Raw genomic sequence first — 11,413 nt, forward strand, 5'->3', positions numbered from 1 at the left:
TGAGTAATTATTTTTTTAAATGTGTAAAGTCATTTCAAATTAATTGAGTTTATCTAAACAAATTATCGGTCTATTTTTCTTCCGCTACATATCAAAAGACTTACAAAAAAGTTTCTTCCAAGTGAACGTCCCCAAAGTTTAATCCAAAGGAGCGTGGGAGTGGGTTTCTGCTGCTTTCTGAGGCCTGCTGAGGCTTTCAAATTCAGAGCCGATGAACAAATTTGTACACAGCGCCAAAACGAAAATACAGTCCCTTTCGTCGCATGTATTTATTTTTTTGAGCGCATTAATTTGTAAAATAGTGATGAGTTTTCAGACCGAAACACATGGCTTAGTTAAACATTTGACACTGGATTTAATTAAGCAGCCTGATAGATATTTGTTTTAGTTGAATTATTTAGTCAAACATTTACCTATTGCCTGTATAGTCCCTTAAAAATAATAAAATAAAATGAAATAATTTTCTATCACTAACTGAAGTTTTTTTCTTTCAGTGTGGCAAAAAATACAAACATTAGATTCTGTTATTTTCTTCGATAAAAATAAATCATGCATTTGCTTTTGTCGCACATGTAGTTATGGATGAGGAAAATAATTTGGCCTGATTTTTTTTCATGCCTAATAAAACCAGAGGCAGAAAGTTATTTTTTTTTCTTTTTTTTAATCTTAAAAGGAAATTTTGTTCCAATCGTCTGAAAAAATCTCTTTATATTTTCTGCATCGTTTAACATAAAACGCGATAATTACGCGATAAACTCACGGAGTACATAAAACATAAAAACGTCACAGATTACAGAAACTTAAAGTTAGTAGCAATAATTTACGATGATTATGAGGACTTAATGAGCCGTGCCTCGCGCTGAGATGGTCAGATACACCTGCAACGAGCAGCAGAAGCTTTGATTATTACCTGGATGTGTTTTTGACTAAACGTGATACTGCCTGCGTTTTATTTTAATGGCGTTCTGATAAATTGGCGGCACAGGAACCTCACGGCTCTTTCAGACATGCTCCCTGGGGGGTCATGCACATCCAGCTGCACTAACTAAACACTCTCCGTAAAACCACAAGTTCCCCCATCCCTCTCTTCTGCACAGGGCTGATGTGAAAATTGCAAACAAAATTTTAATCACTTTCTTTTTTGAAAAAAACAAACAAACAAAACTAAACAGCAACTATCGGGTCACGTTTTCTGTCTACTGCAGACCAACAACAAAACAACAACAACAACACACAAACCTCGGAGGCCTCACCGCAAGTCCGAGCGCTGAGGGCTGGTCGATGGGGTGCAGCATGTAGGTAGGTGTCCCCCACCATCACCATCACCACCAGCACCACCACACCGCCGACTACCAACCTGTCATCCTCCAAACATCAACTTCCTACCATTAGCACCTCCGAGGCCCGTATCCAGGTGGCGCAGTGTGTGTTTGAAGATAGCAAAGTGTCGGAGCGGGAGAGAAACATAGAGATCCATGTGTCCCCGTCTGCTGCGGAGAATTTTCTATGTGTGCGCGACTAGTGTCAATGCTAGGACATAAGGGGAGAAAGACGCACACATCGCTCTCTGTTATCATTTTTTTTCTCCATGTTTGCAGCACAAAACTGCTTTTTGTTCCCCTTTTTTTCCATTTACGAGGGTTAATGGATAGAGGCTTGGGCGTTTGATCACATGGCTACAATTCACCTGAGATGGAGACAAAGAGAGCAAAGAGAGAAGAGAGAGAGGGAGAAAACTGAGAGTCGGGCTCAACATGAGAGGCAAAAGGATACACAGGGGTCATTGTTGCATTCATTTTGTGTGTGTGTGTGTGTGTGTGTGTCCGGGTGCGCATCAAATGCTGCTTAAGTCAATTCTCTATCTTTCCCATCATGCATTAAAATCGCGGCCTTCAATCGTGCAGCCTACAAATAGATCCTAACACGCGAACAAACGCAGAGCGGGACACGGGAAGAGGAGGTTAAGGAGACAAGAAGAATGCAACATTAAATTAAAATCATAATAATAACTATAACACCCGGGTTGTTTTAAGAGATGTCACTACTTGCTGAGATTATCTGTTATTATGATTATTATTATTATCTTAAATCCAGGCGTCTTTACACGCTTCTTGTCTGTTCCTCCAATTTTCACGCAGATAGAAACGTAAATAACTCTTAAAGATAGATTTCTCATCTAACATTTCCATTATGAAGCATACCACTCAAAAGTTAAAGGTTATTTCAAGTAAAGGTGTAATATCTGAGATATCAGCTAACTTCAAATCATTTCCAGACATCCCTCCTTTCAGATTCCTGGGTTCCCCCTCCCCTCTTTAAGTCGCATCCACGAATACAAACCAATAGAATAAATTTCGTGACTGTTTTATGAATTGCAGATAATAGTACAATGAATAAGGAGCTACCTTAAAAAAGACAATGACGCTTTAAGTGATCATTATGATGCCAAATATAGATTCAAAATGATTGTTTAGCATAACTTTTATGATTTCATGATCCAAACTAAACCCGTTCAAAACATCCTGCCTAAATTGGCGTTCATGTGTTTTTTCTTTTCTGTGGAATTTCTTCCCGAACCTCTGTTTACCCAAGTCTCTCAAATTTGTAAGATAATTTTGTTGTGAGTAGAGTTTCGTTCAGTCTGAACTGAACTTTACAATTCATTTGGTGCTTTTTTTCAGGAACCGCACGGGGCAATAACTCTCTTCATGATTGTTTATTTGTTTGATATAACATGTCAACACGTCCAACAAAGCTGGCCTTCTCCTGCCTGTAAATGGGCGCACTGTACAGTCATTTAAGCCTCTCCAAGGTAAAAATCTCACCTCTTCTCCGTTGGAAACCTTGCGGTGATGGACAGACGGGCATTAACGCTACGTGGCTTCCGCCCAATCGGAGAGCAGCGGGATAATTAGAGGACCAATCAGAGCAGAGTCTTACTGAGAGGGCGGGGCTGGTTGTGCTGGAATGCTGCCTCTCTGGGAATGTTTTCCACTTTCAATCACTTTTTTTTTTCTCCCTGTCCCTCTCACAAGGCGCTCTTTAAGCTCCGGTGTTGCCACACAGAGCAGCCATTCATCGGCTCTACAGTCAGCCACACACACTTCCATGCTGAACCACTGGACATCTAAATTGGTAAGTTATGTAATTTTATAAATGAGAGTTTATACATAAAAGCGAATATTTTAGATTAATATTTTTTGCCAAACGCGTCATTATTATTTTTATTAAACGTTGTATGGACTAAGTTGGATTAAAAATATTAATAATAATAATAATGATGATAACCATATGTATATATTTTACCGGCGGATTATTATTTTCCTGAATGTGACATTATCGACAAGAAATTCAGTTTCAGTCGCTTTCTGATCACATTTAGTCCCGCTAAGTAACTTAACGTGTTTATCTTTAAATAAATCACGGTTCTTTTGTTTCGGACCAAAATTAAAATGATCATTTTAACAGATTTGTGTCTGTGTGGTTTTTAGATTTAGCCGCTGTTGCTGTAAAGGATTTCCAGGTGAAGGTGGAAAGCATTTGGAGACTTTTACGCAACAGTATGTCTTTGCCTAAGAAGAGTCAACAATAGCTGGGCTCCTTGACACCCCGGACATTTACTTCAAACCATTTAATTATTCTGAGAAGTTAGTTCTGTGGCAAAGTTTTCATTTGAGGATTGTCCTATAATTTAACGAAATTGAAAAGGAAAAATGTCCGGCGAGGAGCACAGCCTGTCCGAGGCGGAGCTGAGTCCCGCAGGGTCAGACGATGGTCACTCACTGTCACCGACTCAACCTGGAGCCCCGCCCGGCCAGGACTCACCTCTGACGGGGCCGCCGCAGCAGCTGACCGCGCTCTGTGTCGCGGACGGCAGCAGTGATGATGGAGGCAGACCCAGAGCCAAGTCTGAGGAAGAGGACGATCGTTTCCCGATCGGCATAAGGGAGGCGGTCAGTCAGGTGCTGGACGGGTATGACTGGACACTTGTGCCAATGCCGGTGCGCGTAAACAACGGAAACAAAGCTAAACCCCATGTCAAAAGGCCAATGAACGCCTTCATGGTGTGGGCGCAAGCGGCGAGGAGGAAACTCGCGGACCAGTACCCCCACCTGCACAACGCAGAGCTCAGCAAGACACTGGGCAAACTGTGGAGGTTTGTATTACCAAAAAAAAGAAAAAAAAAAAAAAAAGGAACAGTGTGGCCATACAAGCGGCACATTTCCTGTGCGTAAAGGATGTACCGGTGCTGAATTTAAGCGTAAAATGTTTGCGCTTCAGTTTGTGGTTGTTTGGTATTAAATCGGATAGAAATAAAAACTTGGTGTTTTTCTGTTGTTCTCCTTTACAGAGAGAATTTTAAAAGTAAACAAACAGATTTTAACCCAAAGAAGTAAAGAAAAAAAGATATTTATGCATTACGCATGATTCGGAAAGCAGGAGATATTTATGATCTTCAGACATGTTTTAATAAAATATTTTCAAAATTAACTTGGAGGCAATATAAGACTAGTCGTTGTTTTTTTGCTCCCTAGGCTACTGAATGAGACCGACAAGAGGCCATTCATCGAGGAGGCAGAGAGGCTGAGAAAACAGCACAAGAAGGACTACCCGGAGTACAAGTACCAGCCCCGGAGACGCAAAAATGGCAAACTGATGCCTTCTAATGAGTCAGATAGCCAGGGGGAAGGGGAGGCCAGCCACTCCCAGTCACACTACAAGACTGTGCATCTTGAGCACAATGGCGGGGCTGGGTCTCCACTGGGTGACCTGCACCACCACCACCATCATCACCACCATCCTGCTGGTAGGTGTCTTCCCGTTTCTATGGACGTCTTAGCGATATTATTATTTTCACGTTGCGAGAGATGTGATCCCAAATTTCAACGAGTGAAAATTATTAATTTATGTTGTCATTTCAAAATATTACTTATGTTAGGTAAAAGATACAAAACAAACAAACAAACAAAAGCCTTTTTGTATCTGATGTCAAAGTTCACCTTATCATGTTGCTCCTTCTTTCTCTTTTAGGTCAGGGTCACAGCCCGCCAACTCCACCTACCACCCCAAAGACAGAGCTCCAGTCTGGGAAACTGTCAGATGCCAAGAGGGAGGGGGGAGCAGGAGCACCTGGAGGATCAGGGGGGCCCAGGGGAGCCCTTGGGGTTGGAGCTGAAGGGTCATCCGGTGGTCCCTCATCTTCAAGTGCTAAACCCCACATCGATTTTGGCACCATGGACATCGGCGAGATCAGCCATGAGGTGATGTCCAACATCGAGCCATTTGACGTGAACGAGTTTGACCAGTACCTCCCTCCAAATGGTCACCCTCAGAGCGCGACTGGGGCTCCTGCAGCTGGATCCTCAGCCTCGTCTTACGCCTACGCCCTGGCTGCTGCAAGCGGGCACTCCGCCTGGCTGTCCAAACAGCAACAACAGCCTCAGGCCTCCCCATCTTCATCCGACCCATCCAAGGCTCAGATCAAAAGTGAATCTGTCTCCGGTACCCACTACGCCGAAGCCTCATCCTCTCCCTCCTCAGGCACCCATGTCACCTACACCCCACTCAGCCTGCCTCACTATGGCTCCGCGTTTCCATCGTTGGCCTCCAGAGCTCAGTTTGAGTATGGAGACCACCAGGCCCCCGGGGCATACTATGCCCACTCCAGCCAAGCCCCTGGGCTGTACTCAGCCTTCTCCTACATGGGCCCTACACAGAGGCCTCTGTACACTACCATAGGAGACCCCTCCAGCGTGGCGCCCTCTCACAGCCCAACTCACTGGGAGCAGCCTGTTTACACCACACTCACAAGACCTTGAGGGAGACCAGCTGAGCAGAAGGAAATATGGGAAGTGTGTGAGTGGATCTGTGTGTGTGCAAAATATGTGAATGTGAGCGCGTGTGTGTGTGTATGCCCGTGCCATATTGATGTTATATTAGAAGTTTTTACTTTTTTAGTCAGTTTAATGCAATGTGCATCCATGGGGCCTTAAACAGTTAAAGAAAATACCCACACAGTATAGAGTGTGATTCCTGGGTCATCAGCCAATCAAAACCAGAAGAAAACTTAACAAACATGTGCCATCAAAAATTTCGTAGGTTGGGACGTACAGGAAAGGGTGTAAAGATAAACAAGTGAACGAGACGTTGAAAGTGGACAAATAGATTGATGAGTGACTCCGATTTGACCCAGAACTGCTGGGTTTCGACTGACATAATCAGAATTTATTAACCAAACTAAAGGTTGTTTGTGATGTCTTTGTGTTATTTTATATGAGTAGTAAGTTTATTGTCATTGTGGATATCCTAGGGTGTAACTTTATTGTGTTTGATTTGATATTACACATCTACATCTGCACCACTGCTTTTGGGGGGTGAAAAAAAGGCATCTTTCGATGATCCCTGGGGTTGTTTTTTCATGGCCAGAAAAGGATAGCTGCAACTTTTCTTTCTCTGTAGATAGCGCAGTCTCACTGTATCACTGTCCTGCCTTTATATTAACTTTGCTGAACTGATCAATGAAGCATTTAAGGGGAAAAATAGGAAAAAGAGAGGGAAAGAGAGCTCTAAAAGATGCATTTCGACTTGTTGCTCAGTCTCGGACACTTACCTCAGCTCTGTTTGTTTTGTGCCAACAGCAAAGGAGAAATATGACTGGATACATGGGTGACTAAAGCAAATTTCCACTTTTCTTTTTGATTACTAAGTGCCTGAAAGATTCCTGATCCACCTTTAACAGAGTTCAAATCTATAAGTGCAAAGTCTCAACCAAATCTCTCAAGATAATTGGCCAGCTTGGGTCCTGCTTAAGGATTAGAATCACATGTACGGCCGTTCTGCTCCGCATGTGGGCCAAAGCCACGCTTTTGTTTTTACACTTTCTTCCTATGTTGCGCCCTCTTCCCCCTTTTACCAATGTGAATAATGGTCATTACCACAGCTTCACCTTTATTACGTGACACATACTTTATCATTTTATACTGACCCTTTTCTCATGTAGTTGATATTTTTATGTAAGTAATAATGCATCGTGTCACACCTTTGCTTCTTCCATTTTGTATAATTCTGGATAGTTTTGTAAAGTGTTTGCTATACATTCACTTGAGTATTTTGCTTCCTTACCAGAAAAGCAATGTTGAAATATTATTGTTGTCATCTATTAAATCAATTTATTTATAAAAAAAAAAGTCCTGTGTGAGAGTTATTTAATGCAGTAGTAGTGGTTCAGGAATAACATATGAAGCAGTTAGCAAGTGAAGGGTGAAAAAAACAAAAAATTAATTAAAAACACGCCGCTGACGTGTGAACTGTAATAACAACACAATCAGAGCCCCACCACCATAAGCTGTTTAGTGTGTTTGTGTGTGTGGTAGGCTAAAATTGACTACTAATTCCCCCACATTTAATCGGCTGGGGACTGCGTGTTACTGAGAAAGACAAAGAGAGCCATTCAACGAAAGCGAGGGACAGAAAGAGAGAGAAGGGGTGGGTGTAAAGAGCCAGAGGCAAGGCCAATTTCAGCTCAGTAACCAGCGTACACTCGGACTTTTGTACATGGCCTTCCTTTCACTCTACCCTCTCCTCTCCACCTGAGGCTCCCTCCCTGCCTCCACACTCAGCTGCAGTTTAAACCCATTCAGATGGCACGCAAAATTCAAAGGTCAAGTTCATTGCTCTCTCCGCGTTGGGGGTGATGCAGACATGCGCCAAAATAAGGAAGTGGGAGTTTTAAATAAAAAGAGCAGCCCAAGCCCAAGGGAAGGTTTTACATTACAAAAAGGCATCTTAGATTAATCTTAAATTAAGGCATCTTAAATTAATCCTACCAGTCGGAGAATAAACACTCTTAAAATCATGTTGTGGGCAAGATAAGAAAAGAAAGATAAGCAGCCATGGCCCCAGCTTTTTGCCTACCTCCAGGCCATGACAAAACTGAAAAACAAACCTTGAATGGCTTTTAAAAGGGGGCATGTGAAGGAGTGCACCCCAAACAACCCAAATCTTTTTTAAGAATGTAAAAAGATTCAGAGCAAGTTTCAGGAGTAGATATAAATATTGACATGAAAACATTGCATTTTTGCTTTTCTGCACCTTTATGTCATTTTGTTCAATAAAGCATTTCATACTTTGTTAAACATTGGTGAGTTTATTGTGTTATGCTACATAAAGTCATATATAGTCCAAATAAACTCACATAAGAACATACTTAGAAATACTTTCATTTCAAAGATTTAGTTTTTATACTTATCAGCACAAATAATCCCAAATAGTATTATAATGTAATACTATTATAGTACTTATCTGTTTTCATCCATTTTCAAGGCTAAATTAGAAATCAGCCAAACCAAGCTCAAGTAATTCATGTTATGTTATTTGGGTGATCGTAACGTTGCTACAGGCAACTCACAGGACAGACACTGGTGTTAGACTGGAGCACACATGATTATATAAATGCACATGCTACAAATTCCTCAAAGAGTCATAAGTGGGAATTCATTGCTTAGATTTGCACAGTTGTGTCTGAAAAAAACCACAAGACCTCTGGAACGATGTCCTTTGGATAGTTGAGACCAGAATGGGGGTGTTTGACTTTAATGCACAGCATGACATTTGGAAACAGCTCACACCAAACTATTGCTATGGCCTTTTTGCAGCCAGAGGTCCTTGGCACCTTGCAGTCCCTGAGCGAAAGTATTACAGAATTAAATTTGGCACAATCTGCCCAACAGATAAAGCTAAAGAAAAGACTCAAAGTGTTGCAGGGTCCTAGTCAAAACCTGATTGAATGCTGTGGCATGCATGCAAACCTCAAAGAAAAGTCGGCAGAGATTCCTTCACAAATGTAAGAGACTGACACAAAAAACAGATACTTCAAGTTACTGCTGATAAAGGTTGTTGTCTCAGTCAGACTGGATTCAGAAGAACATTGGGATGATAAAATAATAGAAAGGAATATACTCATATGTAACAGGGTGAACAAATCACAACTATATTTCTAATGCTGAGAGGCAGTGCTGCTGTATATACATCCACACAACCAATTCAGGTATATTTATTCACTTAAATAAGCTTTTAAATTTTTAAGCTCTTTTAAACATGTGAAATATGATTTCAGCTGCTGTTTTGTCTCATAATCATGTTTGAGTTACAGTATCGGTCCATGCACAGATCAAAACATTTACTTTTTAACCACATTTGTGAGATTCACGTATGCTGACATTTGCAAACCATTCAAAACGTGGACAGTTGTCACTTTAAGAGGTAGTTTGTCACCTTGAAAGAAATCATCATGATTCCAGTTACGAATTGCTTATTAGCTGATGCCAACTTTTCAGTCAAATCAAAGAGGAATATCATAGTTTGGTCAATACCTTTAAAAAATGGCTACAGAGCTGGGAAAGCTCAATAAGAGACATTTGCATGAGACAGAAAATAAAGTAAAGGAGGCAAGAAGCAAGACATAAGACCGAAAATAAGATAAAGAGCAGATAAGAACTGGTCACAGCAGCTTAAACGGATCATATTTCATGGCTATTACAGAAACAGTAGAGCACATCCTCATCTCCTGCAGAAAAAAAGTTATGTATGTTCAAGGATTGGCTAGGGTTAAAAATAAAGCTGTACAGATTCAGTAGAGGAAAGAAACTCAATTAGTGGGTGCTTGAAAGCAACTGGCCTTACAAATACTGTGGATGGCAGTGTATTCAGTTCAGAAGGAGGAAGTAATGCAACTCTAAATGATGCCAACTGCCACAGAACTCTAAAGAACAAGAGTCTTTCGATGTTGTGCCAAAATGTGATTTCTGATGTTTCTCTGTGCTTTTAAGGTCTAATATCTTTTCTTATATTGATAAATAGGTTGTAGTCAACAGGATATATTAATGGGCCTATATAGTAAATAATGAAATGATCTGTTTTGCAAGTGTCTTTAGGACTCTGCATCATTGTACTTGTTGTAATCAGTCAAGTCCTTTTTAGCCTCTTAACATGTTTAGTAGCAATTTCTGATGTCCTCTAGGCCAGATCTCTCTTTAAAAAGGCATCTCTAATGTCAATGAGACCTTTGTATCTGTATAAATAAAGGATATGTACAATTCAGTTTTCCAAAACCTGATTGGCGCTTCTACCTTGTGACAGGAACGTTCATTCTGACTCAAAGAACAATACACTAGTTCAGGGGTCGGCAACCCGCGGCTCCGGAGCCGCATGCGGCTCTTTAGTCCTTATACTGCGGCTCTGCGTGGTTTGGGAAAATAAATTAGAAGTATTTAGCTGAAGTGTATTTTATTTATGTTAGTTCTTTTTAACTCGTAGTTCTAAATTGGAAGATTGTTGTGATTTTGAAATATAAAAATAAAATTATATTCTATTATTTTTTTCATCGCTCAAAATAAGAGTCACACTCGCGGAAGCCGGTATACCCGCCGAAACGCCGTGCATTTATCGAGACTTTCAACCCCAGATATGCCAATTACGGATCTTCGGATCCACATTATGTCAGCAGCTGTTCTCCACCGTGAACTATGTTAAAGACAAACACCGTGAGTAAACTGACTTCGTATATCCCCGATTTGCGGACTCTGTGTGCAGAGGTTCAGGAGCAAAGTCCCATTGTAAACAAATCACGGCAGACCCGACGATGTTTCCATGAGCATGCTTTTGAGCATCTCTTTATTGAGCACTTTTCACACACGGTTGCTGTACGCATATAGCCGGCTGTAGCTTTTCAGCTCACAGCCCGACATACACCACCAACAACACAACAGCACAGATAGCGCAGACGTAAAGGCGGCGAGGCGTGATTGCGGGTGTCGCTCAGGTGCGTCCGCCTCCCCTGCAGCGGCGCTGCAAACCACGCCCCGCCGCACGCATTAACCAGGTAAAATACATATTTAGGCAGAATTTTGCAAATATCTATTTTTCATTTTTCAGCAGCATAGTGCTTTTTTCCAATTATTTTTTAAGAGTCAGGTCAAGGCTCCAACAGCCCAAAGGCGATATAAGGGTGGCGGCTGACAACAGTTTTTGTTTGCTACATGGATCATTTTAGTTCAGCTGGGTGTCTTTGCTTTTGTTATATTTCTTTAAGAGTTCAAAATGTGTTAATTACGTAAATAAAATGTAATTTTCTCTGTAGCACTTCATGGATTTCATAAGCAGCACACCTTAGTTGTTCACACAAAGCACAAAGGTAAAAAACAATATATACAGTGTTATCTTCATTTTAGATGTCAAAAAGTATTTGCGGCTCCCAGTGATTTCTTTTGCGTGGAAACCGGGTCCAAGTGGCTCTTTGGGTGTAAAAGGTTGCAGACCCCTGCACTAGTTTATACAACATTTCATTATAGGGAATATTATAGGGTTACTGGCTCAGAAAGAGAAACAGCATGTTTGGTCTTTGTGCTGGAATGAT

The 11,413-nt window shown here is 41.2% G+C and overlaps 1 protein-coding gene across 1 annotated transcript; it reads left to right on the forward strand.

Moving 5' to 3' along the window:
• The first annotated feature begins 3,025 nt into the window (after positions 1–3,025).
• On the forward strand, positions 3,026–8,108 carry LOC116321370 (transcription factor Sox-10-like). Its single transcript, XM_031741197.2, has 4 exons — positions 3,026–3,135; positions 3,492–4,156; positions 4,536–4,807; positions 5,032–8,108. Exons 2-4 carry the CDS (start codon positions 3,714–3,716, stop codon positions 5,817–5,819), a joined length of 1,503 nt encoding a protein of 500 aa, XP_031597057.1. The 5' UTR covers positions 3,026–3,135; positions 3,492–3,713; the 3' UTR covers positions 5,820–8,108.
• The last annotated feature ends 3,305 nt before the right edge of the window (positions 8,109–11,413 follow it).

Source organism: Oreochromis aureus, linkage group 6 (genome assembly GCF_013358895.1).
Source record: "Oreochromis aureus strain Israel breed Guangdong linkage group 6, ZZ_aureus, whole genome shotgun sequence".
NCBI lineage: Eukaryota > Metazoa > Chordata > Actinopteri > Cichliformes > Cichlidae > Oreochromis > Oreochromis aureus.

Coding starts and splice junctions, on each gene's coding strand:
- LOC116321370 (XM_031741197.2), top strand. CDS start 3,714: ATGTCCGGCGAGGAGCACAGCCTGTCCGAGGCGGAGCTGAGTCCCGCA. Junction 4,157..4,535: donor ACACTGGGCAAACTGTGGAG/GTTTGTATTACC, acceptor TTTGCTCCCTAG/GCTACTGAATGAGACCGACA. Junction 4,808..5,031: donor TCATCACCACCATCCTGCTG/GTAGGTGTCTTC, acceptor TTTCTCTTTTAG/GTCAGGGTCACAGCCCGCCA.